This window comes from Crocuta crocuta, unplaced genomic scaffold, assembly GCF_008692635.1.
Source record: "Crocuta crocuta isolate KB4526 unplaced genomic scaffold, BGI_CrCroc_1.0 scaffold188, whole genome shotgun sequence".
Taxonomy (NCBI): domain Eukaryota; kingdom Metazoa; phylum Chordata; class Mammalia; order Carnivora; family Hyaenidae; genus Crocuta; species Crocuta crocuta.
This window is the reverse complement of record NW_027532599.1, coordinates 2804862-2829229: the sequence shown is the minus strand read 5'-3', so window position 1 is coordinate 2829229 and position 24368 is coordinate 2804862. Positions and strand designations below refer to the sequence as shown.

General features: G+C 34.7%; 1 protein-coding gene across 1 annotated transcript in view; it reads left to right on the top strand.

Moving 5' to 3' along the window:
- Positions 1-24368, top strand: part of GPC5 (glypican 5) — a 1368124-nt gene that overhangs the window by 618965 nt on the left and 724791 nt on the right. The window contains exon 7 of the mRNA XM_077780101.1: positions 13111-13267. Within this exon, the coding sequence (XP_077636227.1) occupies positions 13111-13267 (157 nt within the window). The remainder of the gene's footprint in view (positions 1-13110; positions 13268-24368) is intronic.

Genomic DNA, 24368 nt, shown 5'->3' with positions numbered 1-24368 from the left:
GTGGTAAGAATACTATTGAAAGTTTAAGAAGTATAGAATAAATATGATACTATGCATAAATATTACAATTATAATATCTAAGATATTCAAAAAGGTGTAACAAGAGGCTAACAAACAATAAAAAAAGATCAATCTAAAAATGGCAAAAAAAGGAAAGACAAAATATTGAAAATACTGCATAGCCATAAAAACAAATGTCATACCTAGAATTTATAAAGAACTCTTAGAAATCCATTAGAAAATGTAGATAATCTGGTTTTTCTATGGATAAATTACTTGAAAAGTCACCTTACATTAGAGGATGCAAAAAAATATATATATATATATCAGAGGCACCTGGGTGGCTCAGTCGGTTGAGCATCCGACTTCAGCTCAGGTCATGATCTCACAGTCCGTGAGTTCAAGTCCCACATTGGGTTTTGTGCTGACAGCTCAGAGCTTGGAGCCTGCTTTGGATTCTGTGTCTCCCTCTCACTCTCTACCCCTCCCCCACCCATGTGAGCCCACACTCGCTCTCTCTCCGTCTGTCTCTCAAAAATAAACATTAAAATTTTTTTAAAGAAAAAATCAAAATCTTAAAAAAAATAAATCATACTTTTTAATGTTTTATTTACATTTAAGAGAGACAGCCTGAGTAGGGGAGGGTCAGAGAGAGAGGGGGACAGATGATCTGAAGCAGGCTCCATGCTGACAGCAGCAAGCCTGATACTGAGCTCGAATTCACAAATGATGAGATCATGACCTGAGGTCAAGCCAGATGCTCAACCAACTGAGCCACCCAGGCACCCCCAAAAATATATCACTAAAGCTACACTGAAATATCACTACATGCCCACAAAATAACTAAAATTAAAATGACCAATACTACCAAGTCTTTCAGAAAGCATGGAATAACTGCAAGTGTGGTGTATTGCTGGTGGAAATTTAAACCTGAAGAGACATATTGGAAATCTGTTTTGGCAATGGCTATTAAAGATAAATATTAATATGCCCTCTGTCTCAGCAATTCCACTCCTGGATATATACTCATGATCAGTTAATGCTTAAGTCATTCAAAAAATATGTATAAGAATATTCAATTAGCCTGATTTATCATAGCCTCAAATTGAGAACAGATGAATAATCCAATGCTAAATAATTTGCCGTCTATCCATCAAATGAAATACCTAAATTGCAACTGACAGAGTTCAGGAAAGGCAACCTCAAAATATGACACCATGGCATATTGAATATTTTGAGCTGAAGAAACTTGAGAAGGGGCAGGTGCTGGAAGAATTTCCCCACCTTCCCCTGAAGCAGGTTTTAAGACCCTAATGTGAAAGGTGCTCTAGCTATAAACAAGGTAGGGAATATTCTTATCTCCAAACACTAGGGACTCCGCCCTAGAGAATCTGAATGAGCAAGCCTTGCTTTTTCCCAACTTAGCTCATATTCATTTTTGTCCTATCACATTTTCCCATAATTTTCTGGTCTTCATCAAACCTAGCATAAAAATGCTCAGCTTTAATTGCTTTTTCCTAATGAAGTCTCCTATGTCATGTAAAATTTCTATTAAATAAATTTGTATGCTTTTCTCTTGTTAATCTGTCTTTTGTTGCAGAGATTGTTATCAAGAACTGGAAAAGGTAGAAAGAAAAGATACTTTTTCTTCCCTACACAATAGTAATGCATTATTAATACATACAATAATATGATAAATGTTTAAAGCATAATGTTGAATATAAACAGCCATATGCAAGAGGATATATACTGCATGAATGAAATTCATTAACAGGCAAATGAATCTATGTTAAGTTAGAGATCAGAATAGGAGTTATCTTCTGATTATTGTTATGGGCTGAGATGATAGATTTCTGGGGTGCTTGTACTATATTCTAATTTGAGTTATAGTTTTGTGTGCATACCTATGCAAAAACTCACTGAACTGTATATTTAAGATCTGTACACTATATTAATAAGTTATACATTAATATTAAGAAGAAGGAAATAAGTAAACAAAGCTAGTTTTGCTAAACAGATACTCAGCCCCATGATCTCATAATTCCAAATTTAGGTATATACCCAAAAGATATGACTGGTTTTTGGGTTTTTTTGGGATTTGTTTTATACTGAAGGACATTTATGGGATTCTCACAGCAACAGTATTTTTACATCCAAACACTCAAAATAGTACAATTGTCTACCAACAGAATGGGAAATTAAATTATGGTTCATTGATACTATGGAATAAAATACAGTAATTAAAAAGAATGAATTTCTGCTACATTTGGAATGTCACAGACATGCTTGCATTCATATAAAGTTCCTCAGGAAAAATGAATCTGTGGTAGAAGTCAAAATTGTGTTATATTTGGGAGAAGCAAATGAGGCATAAAAGAAGCCTCTGAAATGCTGGTAATGTTCTGTATCATGATCATTGTGGTCAAATGGCTGAGTTCATGTCGAATTCTTGAGGTTATACACTTAAGACTTCTGCACTATTTAGTATGTATCTTTGTATTCAATTGTAAGGGTTATTGTAACCACAAAGATACCACAAACAGTGGCTTAAGACAATGTATTTATTGCTTCACAGTTTTGGAGTCTGGAAATCTGATATCAGAAAGTCAGCGAGGGTGGTTCCCTCTGAGGGCTGTGAATCTGCTCTTGCCTCACTCCTAGCTTCTGCTCCCTTGCTGGCAACCTGTGGCCTCCTTGGCTTGTATGTGCATCGCCCAACCCTACACCTCCACATGCTTTTTCCTTCTATCTCCTCGTATAGTGTTCACTCTGTTCATGTCTGACCCTGTGTTCAAATGTCCCCTTTTTATATGGACAGTAATCATTGGGTTAGAGCCCAGCCTAATGATCTCATTTCCACTTTATTACCTCTGTAAATACCCTATTTTCAAAGAAGGCCATGTCCGGAGTTCCCAGAGTTTGGGACTTCAAAATATATTTTTGCAGAAATGTAATTCGGCCTATAAGAAACATACACTATTTGTTTTAAAATTCCCAAAATTAAAAGTAACAGAAAAAGGAATGGAATGGAAATGAAAGTCAAGTAGGGCTGCAATAAACCTTGATGATAGAATACCTATTTCTTGTTTTTTAAATTATTTTAAAGTTTCTATTTATTTTGAGAGAGAGAGAGACAGCATGGGTGAGGGAGGGGCAATGAGTGAGGGAGAGAGAGAATCCTAAGCTGACTCTATGTTGTCAGCACAGAGCCTAATGCGAAGCTTGAGCCCACAAAGCCATAAAATCATGACCTGAGCTGAAACCAAGGAATGGATGCTTAACCAACTGAGCCATCCAAGCATCCTAGAATGCCTCTTTCTAAACCAAATGTTAGAATGGCTTGAAACATGTTAGAATTGAAAATTTTAGAGCTAGAAGACACACTTGGGCTTTTATTTTTTTTCAGCTAAAATAGTTAGACCCACATTAAAGAGTTTTTTTAAGGCACACATTTAAATCATTAATGGAAGGATTTCGCCTAGAATCCCAAACATCCACCTTCCCTTTCCCCAAGGTAACCATAGCTTCAAATTTTGCTAATTTTCTCAAATTATTTCTAGAATGTTTACCAAGATCACATTTTCTTAATCCTGACTTAGCATATCTTTGTCCATGTTTTTGTGGTTTATGTAAAGAAAGCTAGATCAAGGGACTTTCACTGCAAAGGTGAAAATCAGAATGACATGTGTGAAGCTATAACTCTTGTTACCATCTGGCATACACAAGGGTGTCATACTAAATGAGATCAGAATGAGCTCCTTGGAAGTAAACCTTTAATAGACTAGGGAACTTTAAGGGCATCTTTCCTCGAATGTTTTAATAGAGCATTTGAGGATGATTTCTGCACAGCTGGCCAGTGAAGGCAATCTAGATTAGTTGCCAAAACTAGGTTTTAAATGAATTCACAATCCATCACAGTTCTTTATAAAAGACAATGGAACTTTTGATGAGTTAGCAAATAAAAATCTTTTCTAATCTGGAGCCCTTACATTGATAATGTATCATGATTAAAGGTTTCCTCCCTCCCTCCTTTCCTTCCTTCCTTTTATTTTTTCCCCTTTTCTGTTTCTCATGACATCAGGCTTATACAGATCAATCATTAAAGGATAGTGATTTCAACACGTATCAGTTGGATCACATAAATCCTATAGTCCTGTTAGAAATATATTAAGGTAATAAAAAGAAATGGCAAGGGAAATTCTAAATAATGGAAATGCGAATTCCCATATTCTATGTAAAAATTACATGGTCTTTTTGTCAGTAGAGATGACTGAATTGCTAACATTGCCAATCCTTTTCTTTTTGACTGAGCCAAGATGAAGCAACATTTAGCAGATGAACTGAGCAAAGAAAACCTCTCCCTTAGTAACAGAAGCAAAATTAATATTATACCATTAACTAGCAAATGCACATAAAGTTAAAATTACCTTTATGATATGGGTCTTGATGCACTTCTGTAGAGCGTAGCGTGCTTAATGGAAACCTGATTCACTAGCTCATAATCAGTTATCTAGAATTCATCTTCAGTCAATCCATCCATGTTTTGGAAGACTTTCACTTGTTTGCTCAGAGGAAGCAGATGTTCAGTTCTATCTTTGATTTTGGAAATTTGGTCGTTGTGCCTTATAGTGTCAGAAAGATGATACAAGATAATGAGGCAAATCGCTAAGCATATTCTTAGCAGTAAGTTACTAGTACCTTTAGTTGCTGTGGCATCCAAACCAGGCAGAGGCTATTTCCTGAGGTAACCTGTATATTTAGGGCAAACATGCATTTTAGTCTGTAGTACTTGGTGGTTATTGAAATATTTCTCATGCATATGAAGACCTAGTAACAAAGATACAGGCTTTAGGCATGTTAAAAAAATGACTCCTTGGTGATAAACCACCCATGAATAATACAAATTCACTCCTCACCCAAGAAATGTGAAATCATGTGATTATTTAATATCTGATTATTCTGGTTTAGGATGTTCTGTATTTTTTTTTTTTATGTTTTATTTATTTTTGAGAGAGAGAGAGAGAGAAAGCAGGAGAGGGTCAGAAAGGGAAGAAGACACAGAACCCAAAGACAGGCTCCAGACTCTGAGCTAGCTGTCAGCACAGAGCCTGCCGTGGGGCTCGAACACACAAACTGTGAGATCATAACTCAAGCCGAAGTCAGATGCTTAAGCAACTGAGCCACCCAGGCGCCCCATGATGTTCTTTAATTTTAATCATAGACTCACTTGGAACAGCTAGAGACCTGGATGGTACCTGTCCTATAATTGCAAGCGACAATATGTAATGTGATTTGTGTGTGTGTCTATGTAGGTATGTAATATCTAGTGTGAAATATACAGTAATGATTTAGAAAGTTAATAAATTAGTTGGAAGATAAGATAGCAGCATCAAGAAAATAATTCTCATCTTTTTTGGGGATGGAGGTGGATGGGGGGATTTATAAATGTGATACCTCATGTCCTACATAATGAAAAGTTTGACTTCAGGAAATTTGCATTACACATCTACTTAGTCCATTGGCCATCTTACATGTTTTCAATATAGGCTCCATTCTCCTCCTCCCTTCTTCTCCCATTCCCCTGCCGCAGGGTCCTTATACATTGCTGGTCACAAAGTGGCCTTGTTTCTTGCCTGTTGCAGCCATTGATCTTCTATATCTATCCAGTTAACTCAGCATGGATGTTTTGATTGATGGCTCCAAAATTAACTCTGAGGTTATATTGTAAGAAATGTTGTGTGTGAGGGGCTCCTGGGTGGCTTAGTCGGTTAAGTGTCCGACTTTCGCTTAGGTCATGATCTCGTGGTTCGTGGGTTCGAGCCCCGCGTCGGGCTCTGTGCTGACAGCCGGCTCAGAGCCTGGAGCCTATTTCAGAGTCTGTGACTCCCTCTCTCTCTGACCCTCCCCTGCTCACGCTGTCTCTGTCTCTCTCTCCTAGAAATAAATAAAAACATTAAAAAAAAAAAGAATTAAAAAAAAAAAGAAATGGTGTGTGTGTGTGTATGCGTTGTTGTTTTGTTTTGTTTTGTGTTTTGTTTTGTTTTGTTTGTTTTTTCAGCAATTCTTTCCAGGTCTTCAGAGTGTTTTCACACAGACATTTCACAAAAGCCATTTGAGAATTGCTAACATTTGGCATGTGCACTTCCTCTTTTCAAAAAGAAAAAAGTGTCTCCCATTTTTTCTGAGGTCTTTTTGGGTTGTGTTTGTATCCCTACTTTCATTTTATTTCTGCACTTATTCATTAGTTTTTAGTTGAAACTCTCTTGTGAGGTCAAATGTAGAGGTTGGACTAGAACACACATTAATTACAAACATATCTGGTCACTTCTGGCATGACAGCTCAGAAGACGGAACCAGCCACATTCTGAGTTGAAGATAAACTCTGGCACGGTGGAAGGAGACATACAGAATTTTCTTAAGGGAACAAGAAAAATGCTGATTTCTTGCAGCATTAGAGGCCAGATAGTGAATATGGTCAGCCTTTTTTAAGTTCAGTATTCTATTTACAAAATCACAAGACTTTTATAAATTGCCAGACCGCCTTGCATAAACTAAATGCCAACAGAACAGTGACCTTTCAAATTACCGGCGCAACAGAAGCCAAGATCAGAAAGCTCAAACTTAAAGCAAACACTGACAAGAAATCCTGCAGAAATGACTTCTGCGTCTGGTCAACGTAACATAACATGACACACTGTAAAAAGTGTTTGGCTTTTTAGGTAGAATGGTCTATTGTGGCTTAACTGCTTTTGAAAATATGAATCTGGAGATCTGTGGTTAGGTTATCTTAACCTAAATTATTATTATTTTTTTAATTTCAAAGAGAAAGAGTGGGAAAGTTTGGTAGAAAAAGATTTGTCAAATATGATTGTAATAATGTTCATAATAGAGGTAAAAAAATGGATGGACCAGGCTGGGGTTTAGAAGGGGGCAGAGTTAGAGGTTTGGGGCAAAGGAAGTTAAGTTGCAAAAAAAGATGAAACCGTATTATATAAGAATTTTTTTTTTGTTTTTTTTTAAAGGTCTCATTTGAAATATGTAAGGGAGATAACTTTAAAAATACATGATGAGGAAATTTGAATCAGAGTTCCAATTTTAAAATGTTATCAGCTTCTGTTGTTTTCCTATTTCCCATACGTTTCTTTTTAAGTTTCATTTAAACTGTATGAAAGTGCCGATACCAAGGGCTTTATAACAAAATTAAATTCATATATATGTATATATTTGCATGTATATATTCAAAGATATTTTTTTATTCTATACTTAAAATGTATCTTTATAAATGCCTTAGAACTGATGAAATGAAAGTATAATTTTTTTCCTGTGTCTTTAGTTCTCTAGTTTGAAGTTTTTCTGTCAACGTTTAATTTCAACAACATATTCTCATCAATGGTATAAAATCAGAAAATAGCAGGTTCTACCGTGTCTGCACTTGAATAGATGACAAGAGGCTCGTGTCTGATGACTAATACTTTCCAAATACATATGTACTTCTTGTATATCCGTATGAATGGTTGTAAGAGGACCGAGGAAATATTTTAGAGATGTATCGCTATGTATAGGATTTTGAGGCGATTTCAACTGCTTTCACATTTGGAAATTTTGGATGAATACGTTTCTCTTTCACAGCAAACATGGTGTGTATGTGAACCATCTCTAGCCAGATTTTATTGTAAGTGTTTGAAAGGATATTGCAACTATGGGATATTGCCAGACTGTTAGTAAAAAGCAAATTGAGTCTATTGAGAGATTAATTCACCAGCCAGAAGAAATACATTTGCCTTAGAGTCATCAGATATTCTACCCACCGAACTCATCCTCAAACATAGCATAACTAATGAGTTTCCTAAACCAATTAAACATAAGCAGGAAGCATCAGTCATCAGAACTGACTATTTTCAGCTAATCAGCTGACTGCACAAACTGCATGGCATTGAGGGAAGATGGAACACCCTAAACGTTGTTTTTTCACTGTCCTAACTTTGCTTCTCAATTTTATGGATGTGATGTCTTGCACAGGATACTGTAAATGAGTATAGTGCCTTCTATATAAAGTGCTTCCCCTTGCATTGTTATTCAGTAGAATAAAATAAGTTTTAATGGGCTTAAGTGATTTGCTTAAAGGCACACAATTAATGTATGTCTGGGACTCAAAATCATGCCCTTTTCTCTGTTATGGTTGTTCTATAAATATGTATGTGTTGATTGACTTTCTACCTTTCATGGCTTGGGAATGTGTTCAAGGGTTCAAAATATTGCCATCTTTACAACTGGGAAGACTCCAATCAAGACAAGACAATATAAGGATGAAGGGAAACATTTTACCCTGCATGGGTTCCCTTTTTTAAAGACAGCATCATGGTAACTAGTATCAGTTCCTCTCGATTGTAATAATAATCATGATACAAATAACTAACCATTACTGAGCACTCACAATATGGTAGCACTCTACATAATTAAGCCCAATTAATAGTCTCAAAACCTTCCAAACAGACATTCTTCTCCTAATTTACAGATGCAGAGAATGTAGGCCCAGAGAGTAATGTTAAAATTTTAAGGTTTTAAGTTTCTAAAAAATTCTAATATTTTCTATTTTATGAATGTATGGAACAGCTATCCATGCGTATGATAAAAGTATGTAGCATGAGTATATCTACTTTAATATGACTGATTTTCATATGGCACTTAAAAAATTGGCTTCATTATCATTCTACAGGGTCATTTTATTTGTATATGTTGCTTTTTTTTAAGTGTATTTTTTTTTTTGAGAGAGAGAGAGAGAGAGTGAGCAAGCTGAGCAGGGGAGGTGCTGAGAGTGAGAGCGAGCGAGAGAGCGAGGGAGAGAGAGAGAGAGAGGGAGAGAATCCCAAGCAGGCTCCATGCTGTTAGTAGAGCCCGATGCAGGGCTCAGTCTCAGGAATCATGAGATCATGATCTGAGCTGAAATCAATAGTCAGATGCTTAACCAACCGAGTCACCCAGGCACCCCCGTGTATGTTGTTTTAAATGTGCACATGTGGAAACTGTTTTGTTTTACTTAAAGACATGAGGAAAGTCTTGTCTTTGATGGAAGCTGTGTATGTTTCTCCAAAGTGGCTTAAGAATTGTATGTGAAATAACACTTGCCCATGAAGGTGGAACCAACAGACTGATGAAGGAGTGATTTGTGTGCTGCCTCCCAGGCTTTGGAGGAGGAGAGGACTGTAAAGAGCTGATTTGCTATGAAAGAACAGGGGGATATTTCATTGCCTGGTGACCCAAATCATAAAGCCAAAGTCCCTTCCTGCTCTAGAAAAAAAATAAATATTTTATATAAATAAGTTTTTGACCCTAGATTCTATTCCTAGGTCTTCATTTAAAAAGGTAATTGGAATGCCCCCTTTCTATCGAGCTAATAGGATGGCAAATGTAAATATTTTGGGTAAGTTGTTCTTGGCATAATCCTTCAATGTTAACTTTTTATTTAAACAGTATGTTACATGCCTCCAGGAGCTCAGGAATGAGATGAACTTCTGATTAAGATTAACAAGAAAAATAATTTGACAAGATGACAAAACTAAATTGTTAGTCTGCTTCACATTATTTCACATTATTTCCTTTAATTTTACTTTGTTTCATATTCCTATAGTCCAACTTTGAAATAAGGAATATAGGGGCACCTGTGTGGCTCACTCAGTTAAGCATCTGACTCTCAGTTTCTGCTTAGGCCATGATTTCAATGTTTCATGAGTGTGAGCTCAGTGTCGGGCTCTGCACTGATGGTGTAGAGCCTGCTTGGGTTTCTCTCCCTCTCCCTCTCTCTCTCTGCCCCTCCCAGACTCATGTTTTCTCTCTTTCTCAAAATAAATAAACTTTAAAAGTTTTAAAAAGAAATATATACTGAGTACCTTTTAAGAACTGACTATGCCTTCTCCTTTGATGTGAATTATATCCTTCAAACTATGTATGAGCTGCATAATATATACTCGATTAATGTCATTGAATAAATAAGTGAATTCATCTACCAGTCAATAAGCATGAATCCAAAAGCTATTCTAGAATATCATGGCCTCTGAAGATCTGAGTAAAAGTGAAAGCACTTTCCTAAATTAGACATAAAGGGCATGGAAGACAGGATATATTTAATAAGTCATTTTCAAATTGCAAATGAATTAAAGCTTATTTACTCAGCATCTATAATGTGGAAATCCCTCTAGTCATGAGTGGGAGCATAAATGTGATTAGATCATCGTCTCATCTTTGAGAAAGATGTCAGAAAGACACCACGATGCTCAAGAAAGTTAACTGAGTGCCTGTGAATGGTACACAAGATTGAAAAGATCCAAGAAATATGTATGGAGTGAGAAAAGAGTTACTTAAGATTGAATTTGAGATTTAGGTGTAATATGATGAGTTGCAAAAGAAGAAAGGAGATATTCTATGTGGAGGAAAAACAAGAGTTGAAAGTGAGAAGATTATGAAACAAGCACAGACAAAATTATAGACATAAATTCACACAGTTTCTGTGTGACAAATTGACTGCTCTGGGGCAGAATTTGGGTGCTGGGGGATTGTGCTTAGACATAATTAACAACAAAAACATTTTTTTACTATATTTGAACTGTATTTTCTAGGCCCCATTTCCAAATGTGTGTCAGTGGGTGTTGAGTGAGGGGAAGTGGTAATTTGCTTATGTAAATTTGGAAAATGCGAGGTGAATCTCAACTGTTAAACAAGATTGCTTACTTTGAGGTTTCTTAGGAGCTTTTAGTTCATGGGTATCAAGAAGGGGCCATCATAGGAATTTCACAACCATTTTGCCACAGGATCTTTTTCTCTATTTGTCTATCTGTAGTGATATTTGAGAACTAGCAGTTTTTGACTGTTAAGGGTCAAAAAGAGCAGAAAGGCAGAGAGAAATGACATGGTGAAAGTACTGATTTGGGGAAAATAATTTGGTGGTAGTAAATGGAAAGAATGATGTCCCCTGCAATCAGGGGTTGGGAAGAGAAGTTGTAATGATACGTGAAGAGTGGAGATGAAAGTTTTATTTTAAGATACAAAGCAGTAGAGTACATTTTTATATCCAATCACCGCGTAGAGATGAAGTATTGTAGCAAGAGCTGCAGATAAGGACTTGCGTGTAATTTGTATACAGCTGAGAGCACAATCTGTCGGGAGGGATTCCCAGAAAGAGACTACAAAGGAAGAACAGAGGTTTCTGCTATTAACTGAAACATTTATCTTAATTTTCCTGGAAGTGTGAGGAGAGAGATGATCAAGCTAAGAAGAAATTGGAATACTTTAATCCAAAAGATGTGGGGTTTGAATAAGGATCCTACTGAGAAAAGCTTGCTTTTTGTTGATTAGGAATGTATTGGGGATTTTTGCAAGGTAAATTTATTAGGGTTGTGAGAAAGAAAATAAACATTTATGGATGTATGATGATTGAGAAGGAAGAAAATGAACCTTGTAAGGCAGAACTTTCATGCAGAGGACCCAGAGATATTGATCCCATCAGAGGGAGATAGGATTATTGGGAACTTGGGAGAATGGGTCAGATGGAATTATGGATATTATTTTGATGGGTTGGTCATAGGAAATTGACTATGTCTCATGTTCAGGGGCTTGGAAACAGTGAGAGGGATTGTAAAGAGGCTGAGAAACTGAAATGTGGAGAAAAGGTAAAATAAGATGGCTTGTTCCCCGGAGTATGATCTTCTCAGTAAGGGGTGTGTTATGGAATGTTAATCTCTTGTTTGGAAGAGTATGCAGGAGAATCAGAGGAGATATCTTTTAAAATTTAACATCTATTAACACATTTAGGAGATGGTAATAGATAGAAATAAATTCTGACCAGAATTTTTAAATTATTGTCAAATTGTCTTACCATTTCATTCTTGTTAGGAAAAAAATTAATTTTAAAGAATTATACTATTTCACAATGTGTGACCTAATTTTATTTTTAAGTTTGAAAACTTATAAATTTTCAAAGTCCAGCTGCTTTAATGTAAGTGTTCCTTAAATGCTAAACATATTCATCTTAGTTGTACTGAGGATATTTCACCCTTTGTTTTCCAATATGAAATATTGTCATTGGACTACGTGTTTAATTATTATCTGCCAATCAATACCATTATCTAGAAAACAACCCTAATACTTTCATGAAGCACCCCCAAAATTTTAATGCCCATTAAGTGTTCAGCAGTGGTACATTTCATTCATAATATAGCAGTACCCTCTAGTGCTCATGCTTGGTCATATGTTCTCCTAAACTGCCTTACAGGAGTATATGCCACATATTAAATCATTTCACTCATCTTAGCTTTGAGTAAAATATTCTATTATTCATGACATCATCTTCTTGAAAAGGAGTTCAGGCATTTCCAATATTATTCAAAAATATTACTATCACTCTTGTGCTGTGGGGAGAAATGGCTATTCCATCCATTTTGCTCATATTAGTGAATGAATTACTTGAGAACCAAGAACCATGAAGTTGGTTGAATTTCTTAAATGATTTGTAGAAATGGAAATATGATCTAAATCTTTTGTTCTGAGGTTCAGTTCTATGCTATATGCATTGGACTATGCATCTGATCCAAGAAAATTTAAAGCTATATACACATTTATATGCAAAGTTCTACATTTTTTTAACAGAATAATTTCTTGAAGAATGTTGCTATACTATGTTTTGAGAAATTCTGGGTTGTTGGCTTACAGCACAACACAGTAGTATCGACCAGTACACTGCAGAGAGAGTTGTGTCATCCTGGAGTTTGAATGACAGAGTCAGATTGACCAAGCTTAAACATGTTGATTCAGAGACAAAAGATTCTCCAGCCAAATTATCCATGAGCCAGAAGGCCTGGTTTATTTGCTTTCCAAAGCCTCAAGTAAAGCTTCATCACTGATAAGCAAATTGTAGATCTTTATAGCTGTAAGACCTTGCTCATTATTTATTATTATTTTAGTGTTTTAATTTTTCTTACAGACTTAATTTGGTAAGGTATTCTCACCAAAATAGTAGAGCCCCATAAGAAAATCATTCTAATATCTATACGTTTCTGAATCGTTTCCTTAGATGACTTGAGTTTGCCATTAATACATGATTTTGGTATCCATATTTAGTTGTTGCAGAGTAGGTCACCCAAGCCCAACAAATGGGAACTCCAGATGGGCAGTGGCGGTGGCATGGCTGAACACGTCAGCGGGGAGTGTGATGATGAAGATGGATGTGGGGGATCAGGAAGTGGAGAAGTCAAGAGGACGCTGAAAATCACGGACTGTAAGTGCATGGCTCTAACATCACTTCTAAAGAATCAATTTTGAAATATAATTGAAGATAATTATTATTATTATGAATGTAAAGTAATAATGACAGTGAATTCAGAAGCATGCAAATGGAACTGGAAATGAAAATGAACTCCTTTTTAAGTTATTCAGGACATGTATTCTTGGGGGATTTATTATGTTTAACTTATGGCTTTAAACGGAAATGGCATTTTTATTTTTTCTGGAAAGACTAGTGAAGGACCAATTCTGAGAATTAAAGGCTTTAAAGGCAGATAGTCCCCAGGGAATGAAATAACTATTGGGGTGGCTATTAATGCATATTGGTAAATACTGTCAAACTAGGATATGTAAACTCTACTAAATAATCAAATTCTGCAACTTCATCATATTGTGCCATTATATACAAGATACTTTACCAGGTTTTCATCATAGTCAGATTGCAAAGAAATTAATTAAATATACAGTTAGTCATAGTGGGATAGTACTTAGATTTAACTCTTAGGAATTTGTTCTCCCAAAAAAACTCTCAGCAGTCATTTGCCTTGTTGCAGTTGTGTGGGTTTGAAAACCATTTCTGGTATGGCTGGACTGGTCACCCCCACAAAAGAGGAGCTTCCAAATGACAATGGCCACAAAAAGTCACCAGATGAATTTTGTTTTCTTTTCTTCACTTTAAAAGAAGAGGAATATTGGCTCTTCCTTGTGAGGCATATGCAGATGTTCGGATGGGCCAGACAACCAAAGTTACCAACTGAGAAAGAAGTATGAAAGTTAATGTACCCAGGGCAGCTACCTTCCAGCTCTTCATTTATCTCAGGTCATACCAAAGGTGATTCCTTTATAAAGTAATTTTCTGGACCTGTGCTACCCTATCTGGAGGCTAGCCTGATAGTTTCCCTCTAAATCACTAAGGGCTGCTCTGGAACTGTGAGACATGTCCTTTCATGACTTTGGGAGGAGAAGAATTCATTTACTTTTCACTTCTTGTAGTAAATTTAGAACACTATACATGCTTCAAACATCAATACCCCATTCGTTCTACGGTCTTGTTTTATAAGGCAAATATATTGGTTAAAAAAATGGAAGCCAGAGAGGTGCAAAATCTAAAGGGCAATTAATATAAAGAAATATGTGTTCCTGTTAGAAACAGAAATAAATTTAACATAGGAAGTAAATAGATGGGAGTTGCCTGGGTGGCTCAGTTGGTTAAGTGACTGACTTTGGCTCAGGTCATGATCTCACGAGCCCCATGTTGGACTCTGTGCTGACAGCTCAGAGCCTGGAGCCTGCTTCAGATTCTGTGTCTCCCTCTCTGTGTCCCTCCCCTGTTTGTGCACTCTCTCTCTCAAAAATAAATAAACACAAAAAAATTTAAAAAAAAGAAAGCAAATAGATGGGATTTAGTACACTGGAGCAGCAATTGAATGAATGGCCACAAAATTTCTTTACGTATTAATGCAATTTTTTTGTGAAAATTAAGTGTCTTTTACTCTTGTAGGGGCAGGTCAGATATGTGTTTTTGTTACTGGTATTAATATATTTTATCAGATTGATTCTTCTGTTTTCTCTATATTTTGTTGTTTAGGACAAAACAATAAGAAAAGGAGGAAGTAGAAAATGAAAATGAAAGGGTTTTCACTGGAAAAAAATAATTTTCACTAAGAGTTAAAGTGTCCTCCATTGTATTTGGAATTATGATATTTATCTATTAGGATAATAATAGTTAATCTTTCATTTTCATTCTATCTTGAGTATTTCCATGCACCATAATTTTATTGTCATTTGACTATTAGTACGGTTTTAAGGCATAAACATTATTATAAAAAATAGTTGAAGTTGAAACTTCATCTATAAATTATGTGTGTGTGTGTGTAGAATTAGCATTTTTATAGGGTTTTTTTTTTTTACTCTGGGAGTTATTTATAAGCTCAAGAACTCATTATGTATTAATAGATAACCCTTTCTTTGTTGTTTATTTCATAAGAGAAGTAGAGATAGTGGGGGATATTCAACCACTAATAATTTTCTCACAAACCATCTTGTCAAGGTGGCAAGAATGAATTTTTACCTCAAAACTTGTTTTCAATTATTACTGGTATGGACAGGTATGGTGCAAGCAGCTATCTATCAGAATTGGAGAGATTTAAGATATAGAGGGTTTTCAGCAACTTCAGGCAAACATTCAAAAAAAATCCACAACTGCTATAAGTGGGTTGCCTATCATGTTTCTCAGAGTTTATAGCTGTTGCCTTTCAATTTTTAATAAGTGGTTAGGAAACCACTGTGGATAGTAGGCTGAAATAAATAGGGGCAGCGAAAGTAGCAATGCATAGGTCATGTTTCTATTTTTATACAGAATGATCATATTTTCCTTGTGTTTGGCTCATTTGATATATTGCTAAAGCAAGTTAAGACCTACTTCTTTTTTATTTTATTTTTCATAGCAGAGAAAATAGATTTTATGTATTTATTTTTTAATTTGTATATTTTATTTTTTTTAAATAGTTTATTGTCAAGTTGGTTTCCATATAAGACCTACTTTTAGATGGTAATGACTTAAGACTCAAGTGCTCTAGAAAGTTTACCAGGTGTCATTGAGTAAAGAACTTGAAATGCACCATTGCTTCCTCCTTACACTGATGTGTATTCTTTATAAATAACCTAACTAGAATACAGTTCATTTTGTCACCTCAAAAATGTCTGATTAGAAAGTCATACTAATACGTATTTATGTAATTAGCCATGTAGGATTACATGGAATAATGCTAATATTGTGTTCTGCAAATGTGACTTAGCTTCATTTATGACAACTTATAAAGTTGATGAATATTTTACTAATTATCCCTTGACCTGATGTTCTGTCTGTTCTTGTTCATGTTTATTTTAGAAAACAGAGGGCACTGTACACTTTAATGTGCAAGGTATTACTATCAAAATATTTATATACCTTTTAGGTATCATTTTGTTTTCATCACCAATGGTATCAAATAATTTAACAACATTTTAACTTTTAAAACTACCTGGTGGCTATAATGAAATGAGAACCTATGTGTTTCTTATAAAAAGCAGCCATCTATACTATGCAGTGTTTACTCTTAGGAAACAGAAAATGTTTTTAATTTCATTAAAATGATTGAAAAATTCCAATCTTATGGGAACTTACTCTATGGTTTTTCATGGTATTAAACTTGGCTCATTTGTGTAGGTATGGTTATTTCACTAGTAACCTGGAATTGTAGGATCAAAATGACTTTGAACCTTCATTTTACCTCACTTGACACTGGGCATCCTTTCAGAGTAGCCAATTGATACAGGTTCTAAACACCAGTGGAAGAAAACAAGTTCTGTTCTTTTAGCCCCATGGAGAGCAAACCTACCGACACTATCATCAATATGTTTTCAACTACTTGACTGTTCTTCTAAAACCCAAAATTCTGATAGTTTCAAATGTTGACAAACAAGCTAGAATGCCACTAAAATACAGGCTGTAGCAAAACTATTCTGTGTATAGTTTTAGAATCTGCAGTAGCATTGCTTGCAATTCTTACGTGATATTATAATTTATATTTTAAAGAAAAACACAGACTATGTATTGTATAATCAGATTCACTTTGATAAAGTGGTTCATGGTGACAACTCAGGCACAATGAATTTGCCCGCAGTTTGATTCAGATATAATACATTCAAGAATAGTAGGATGATTTTCAGTCTTCAAATTGTCTGAGATAACGTCTATTGTCATATTCCTCATAGCTTATACAACGTTATAGAGTGTGTTTAGCAGTTTTTAAAATATTTTTATGTTAGCCAAGCAGCTATAAATGGCAACAGAGATTGTTTGGTGTGTGTTCAGATGACTTTTTTCCTAGCGGTGCTCTCAACGTGTCTCTGCAGAAGGATCATCTTATGAGTTCCTAAGGACTGGTGCATTCAGGGTCCTGGGGCGGCATTCTGGTCCCTCAGCCGCCCAAAGTCTTTCTTCAGAAGGACTGTTAGCCTTAGGTTCTTATTTCATGAGTTGCTCTTCCTCTTGCCTTTGTTTGGGTTTTCATCATCATCCCATATTCTAAATACTTGAAGAACCCAAGACTCAGTTCTCAAAACTTTTTATCATCTCTGTTCTCCAATGATTCCCTGTTGCACAAACTGCTTTCTGCACTATGAGACCAGTGGTGAAACGGTACCCAGCCATTGATAGCACCATCTAGTTTATGAAGCATTCCCCTGTGTTTTATCTCAGGAGGTAAGCTTATGAATACCAGAGGTATTCAACTTAATGGAGATTAATTGGGAAGTAGAAGAGAAATACATTAAAATATAAAGTTACTAGATCTGGAAAGAAACTTTGGTTCACATTCAATAGCCTAAAATAAATAGAACTATTGTTTATATTGGCTTTGGACTTGTCACTTAGTAACTAACCTTAGAGCAGCTTCTAACAAATGGATCTACAGCATGGTACTAACAATGACGCTGGGAAAGAATAGTATATTCCATGTGCATAGTAAAATGAAAATAATAAATAATGCTTTGTTAACCACCGAAGAATAGAGGTTGCTGATTTATTTAGTAATGTGGGGTTGTAGAGAGAGTGAAAATTCTTGGCTTCCTCAAACTTGTTTTTGCCATAAATCACCTTACTTCAAAAATCTCAGACACAGAGGTCAAGGAGAACTCAAAAAAATTACAAGTAGCATTTTCTTTAGAAAATGCAATCTTTATTTTTCTTTCCAGAATCACTAAAACTACCTAATTATTCATTTTGTAGAAATTATTTTATGTGGTCTTTGATGATTTTTTCCAATATAAATTATGCCAAACAGATAATATAAGTATGCATTTGTTTATATTATAATAGCTCCCCCTAAAAATAATAGTTCCAAATAAGCATATTAAAAGCATGTATATTCTTTCTAAATTAAAATTTCATGAAATTCAATTAAATAAAATGTATTTAGTTTACTTTGCAAAGTGTTGACAAATAGCCCTTTAATAAATTATCCTCAATAAGAAATTTTACTAAAAATAACTAAATAGCTATGTGTTTGTTCAGTGATGCTAAAAATAAATCATCTTTATAAGGTTTCTTAGATTCAAATCTTTGTGACACAGAGAAAGTAATCTTGAATAATGACTACATATTTTAATGTCCATTTTGTAATGCCTAATACTGAAGGATCATGATAAAGCCAGACAATTTTCACAAAGAAACACTTCCTGATTCTGTTCAATTTTCAAACTTATAAACAGTTTGAAACTGTCATAACCTATAGTTTTTACACTACTGATGAATATTATACTAAAAAGAAATGAAGTACATACCTAAGATAAATATATTTTAATTAAGATGTGATCACTATGAGTATTATTCTGATTACACACTTTCATTTTGGTTTCTAAATAATTGAGACTCATCCTGCTGCCTGCTATTTTGTTAACAGGATTGTGTCATGGTATCTGGATACCTAATGAATCATCTAAAATCATCATTCATTCTCTTGAAAAGTTATATATTGCATTCATGGATTTAAATAATAGAATTGAAATTATAGGGTTTGTCCTTGAATGCCTACGTAATGATTTTCATTGCTTCGGCTTAGACATAGAACTGATGTTCAATCACTGAGGTAAAGAGGGAAGACTTATTAATTAAAGCTTACAAAGCTTCCTAGCATGCATCCCAGATCAACCTGCTATGCTACAGAGCTCATGACTAAACCTGTACCATGCCAGAGGAAGTAAAATAAAGAAGCTATGGTCTCTTTGAATTAGCACAATGCTCAGTATGACTTTGTGACCAATAGAGGAAGTAAAAACTGAAAATTTTAAGAAAATATTATCAGATATACTTTATCTTGGCTTGCCTAAAGTCATGTGACTGTCAACAAAACCAGAAACAAATCATATTTCTACCCATGTGTATTTTTATATCCTTTGGTTGCAAATAAACAGAAAGGTTATTGAAATTGCTACATTATGTCTCAGGAGGAATTGATAAAATGGATTATGTAGAAACAAGTCAGGTATATTTTCAGCTCTTTAATGACTTCCATATCTCTAACTAAGTACAAAGAGTATTTTATGTAGGATTTTGACCAATTAAGTGCTCATCTAACTATAAATAATTAATATAAACAATGGAGCATATGATTTGGGCCCAGAGCTTGTCAAAGTTGCTAGTGTATACAAAGCACTTGGGATCCTCGTTAAAAAGCTGAGTATGATACAGGAGTTCTGAAGGGGACATTGCTTATATGCTTCTAGATGATGCTGCTGGTCTCAGAACCATTCCTTCTATGAGGAACAAAAACGTATGCTCTTGTTTATCATATCCCTTACTTATTAGTATATCTAATGCTTTATTAAGGTAGAATGAACTCTTATAAAACACCATCTACATGTATGTATTAGCATAACAACACAATGTCATATACACAAAGACATTAGGGACAATAATAATTAGACTGGTAATGTGGCTTACCCTATGGGATTTTTGGTAACAGTCTGTTTGACTGTTTTAAACCACGGGTTCACTTCCTAACACCAAAGGAGAACCACTTCCATCTTTTCTCAGGGTCTGAAGCCTTCAGGTAACACTTGGTTCAAGAAGCCTTCCATTTGGCAACAGTGCCTCTAGTATGTGAGCAGAAATGTTTCACTTTCATCTCTACCAGTTTGAGATGAACACTGAAGACATAGCTTGCACAAGCCCCTGAATCATGTTGAATTCCAACATTGATAAGTCAAAGTTTTATGTGAACTAAGAGGGAGGAGGGAGACTATCTAAGTGGGGCAATCCAAAAATACTGCATAGAGGAGACAAAGAAAGGGCCATGTGAAAAAAAGAAATTAATGGTGATGTTCATGAGAAAGTGGCATTCGAGAGGATGGGTGCATGATTTAGTTTCAGCTATTGATAACAGGAAGGAAGAAGGTATCCTGTGAAGAGTGAACATGGTAAACAAAGACTGGATGGGAGCGTAAGGAGAGAGGGGAGGAACAACATTATTCGAATTGCTTGAAAAAATATTATAAGTCTAAAAATGTGGATTGAAAATGTTATAATGGGTTCTGAATTCAAGAATGAAGAGTTTGCACTTTGTTAGGCAAAGAACTATTACAAGTTTTTCCATGTGGACATTTTGTTTGAATGTGCAGTGTTATTTTTACTAGCACTATAGTGAAATGGTTAAAAAAATAAATGTGTAAATGAAGTCTATCTTGCACAAGTAATTTACCACTTATCTTGCACACATAATTATGCTGTGCCTGCATTTCCTTAAGATGGGGATAATGATAGTACTTTCCAGGAAACATCCCATGAGGATTAAATAACCTAATTCATATGTGGCATTACAGGGGTATCCCATCCATCCCCACCTACTGAATCAGAAAACATTGTTGAGTAAGAGATGTAAAAGGATTTTCCTAAATGCTTCAACCATGAACTGGTAGGAAAGAAATAAATATTACAGACAACCAGGTGAAATAATAACAATAATATAGAGATAGAAACAGAGATGAACGTAGATTTATAGAGATAGAGAAAAATCTATAATTACATACACATACTCGCACATGCACAGTTTAAGGAAAATAATATAATGAATTTTATCTACTTCTCTACCCAGTCAAATAAATAGAATATTTCCATATCTCTGTGTGCCTCTCCCTGAACATGTTGCACTCTGAGAATTTACTATGATCATAAATTATATAAAAATCATTCCCCTTTACTCTTGTTAAGAGTTTTCACCATCAATCTATACATTTGCAAACATATATTGCTGAAGTTGCATTCTATATAAGTGGAGTCATGTTATTTTTGTTGTTGTGTGATATGTTCCTTTCACTTCAATGTTATATTTTTAAAGTTCATCCATGATGATAGGTGTAGAGGTACTCATTTATTTTACCAAGGTATAGTATTCTCATTTGTGGACACACACACCCACTTATTTATTCTCTTGTTTATAGATACTGGAATTGATTTCAGTTTTTGGATATAGTGAATTATGTTGCCATAAACCATCTTGAAGTATCTCTTGATACACATGTGTAAGAACCTCTGCAGTATATACCTAGAAGTATTAAGACAATATCTCAAAGCAAAGCATGCATATGTTAAGCTTTACTAGGAAACGCCAAGCTGCTTTAGAGAGTGATTCTGTCAAATTTGTATACTTACCAGCAATAAGTAAGAGTTCATTATTATTTATTGCTCCCCATTTTTGTAAACATTTTCCCCATTGTCACTATTTTTGTATATCTTTCCAAAGAATTGAAGTAGAAGAGTATTTTATTCTATATCAATTTCTGTTACCATGATAATTCATTGAATGGTGCTTTTTCGTAGGTATATGAAATTCCTCATGTACTTACTCATCTGAAATTTCTTATATATCATTTTCCCTTCTCTATAGCATTACTTATTTTCTTTGACAGATGCACTCAGGACAAAAGTCAACTTCAGTGATCTAGTTATGTATTTTAATTATCATCTTCAGGAAAGGCAAGAGAGATTCTTGAATATTTCTTTTTATTTAACTAGTTTCAAGATAATGGATTGGTACCCTCTCTATCTTTCTCAGAAGATGACCAATTCTTTTTTTTTTTTAAAGATCATCAGAACATCAGGTTTTTAAATGTTTTTTTATTTATTTATTTTTAGAGAGAGAGAGAGTAGAGGAGGGGCAGAGAGATGATGAGAGAGAAAATACCGAGCAGGCTCCACACTGTGCACAGAAACCGACACAGGGCTTAATCCCACAAACTGGGAGATCATGACCTGAGCCAAAATCAAGTGTTAGATGCTTAACCAACTGAGCCACCAAGGTGCCCCAAAAGATTGTATGAATTAAGGTCATCATAAAATTAGTTTAAGAATGTTTGTGATTCTTATCTTTATTGAAGTCCAGATTGGCCTACATTATGCCAATTGTCTCTTCTCTGATTTGGCCCTTGAGTTCTTTTGACTTGACCCTTAAAGTTTTGCTAGTTTCATTGTCATGTAGTTTAAGAAAATTTTCCAAACTGAGCTTGTTCATTATTTGTCACAGACATGCAATCATTCATTTTTACATGACCTTTGGTTTGTTTTCTTAGGAAATAGTATTCTTATGGCCACAATCTAGGCATAAGATACAGGTGATAAAAGAAAAAAAAATCTCCTTACTCATTTGCTTTACTCCACTTTAGATATATCACATTATCAATGTGATTATTAATATTTAATATTAATAATACTAAAACTACCCTCCCAATTATTATTACTAAAGCCAGTTATATTTTGGCATATTTTATCCATATACTGATTAAATTTTATGGCCATAATAGATACTGATATGTATCAAACAACCCTATACAGAGATCATATATAATGTTCCTTAGCAAGAATATAAAATAGATGGGTAGATTGATAGATGATAGGTAGGTAGATAGATGATAGATCAATAGATAGATGGATGATAGGTAGATAGAGATATCTCTTAGGTCACCTACTACATCTGCTCACTTAATTTATTCTTTCAGAAACTAGATATATAATATTCACTACTCGTTCTTCTGTCAATGTGTCTCTAATACATTTCTTAAGCAGGACTTATAAAGACAATATTTCATAAATTTTCACTTGGTGATAAGTGTTTGTGACCCTTTTACATGAGAGTCAATTTTGTTAGATAGAAGAATATTGGAATTTTCTTTCCTTGCATCTCTTCAATATTCACTGATTTCTGTTCTGAGAGAAAGCATTGCTGGAAAATATTGACAGTATAATTTTCTACTCTTTATAAATGACATATTGTATTTTTACCCTCTCAGTGCCCAACGTCTTGTTTTCTTTAAAGTACAGTGATTTTACTAGAATATAGCTTGTAGCTTTGTGTTGGTAGTTATGGGTGGACATTCTCAGGAACATAATATACCTTTTAAATAATATCAAATTTTTAGCAGGTTATAATGAGTTATAGTTGTCTTTATTTTTTTAAAGTTTTTATTCATTTTTGAGAGACAGATAGAGACAGAGTCAGGGGAGGGTCAAAGAGAGAGGGAGACACAGAATCTGGAGCAGGCTCCAGGCTCTGAGCTGTCAGCACAGAGCCCGACGTGGGGCACAAACACACAAACTGTAAGATCATGACCTGAGCCAGTTGGACACTTAACCAACTGAGCCACCCAGGCACCCCAATGACTTAGTTTTAAGTAATTGTTCTCTTCCTTTGTTTTGATTTTTTTTTCTTCAAGAACACCTATTATATATGTGTGTTGGATTGTACTTGTTTATGTTTAGTACATTCTTCAATACTTTTGATCTGTTTTTATTTTTAGTTTTAGATATCTGCCTTTTTCCACTTTCTATTTCCCTTACAGTTTTACTAGTGGTGTTTCTTTGCTCTTTCACTCCTTCAAGATTTTAGTTTTTAATTATTTTCCCCATTCTTTTTCCAAATCTCTAACTTCATTTCTGAATTTCTCTAATTCTGGTTTATGTTATTATTTTGTGTCTTATATTCTTTTTTAATGTCTTTCAGTTCTTTTTGAAAATGGTATGTTAAATGTTTGGTCTGATTTCTGCACGTCATTCTGGTGTGCTTTTATTGTAGAGATAGTAGCAAATATTATTGTTTGATCTCAATCATTTTCTGATACTTGTTTTTATGTGAATTTAAATTTTCTCAATTTTTAGAAGGAGGCTTGGTTCAGATAGATTTTCTAAATTTACTGAGTTCCCAGGCCTATTGTTTTCACATAAAGTATGGTGGCTTCTTTTCTAAGATATTCTGGCTCTGTCTCCTCCCCTGCATTTATTCATATCTTCTCTTCTCATTGACCTTGTCCACTAATGCTTGATTCCACTTCTAGCAGTTTCTCTTCTTTGTGGAGCTCCAAATAGTAAAAAAGACTTGGTGGATTAGTTTCAAGTCAGAGGAGCCAGCCCCTGCAGCCTTTATCAGAGTCCTTACAATCTCTCCCTGTTAGAATAGGAAAAACTTCCGAGTCTCTGCTGTTTGCAAATTGATTTCTAGTAAATACTAGTTGTTGGTTTTTTTTTGTTTTTTTTTTTTTTTTTTTTTTTTTTTTTTTTTTTTTTT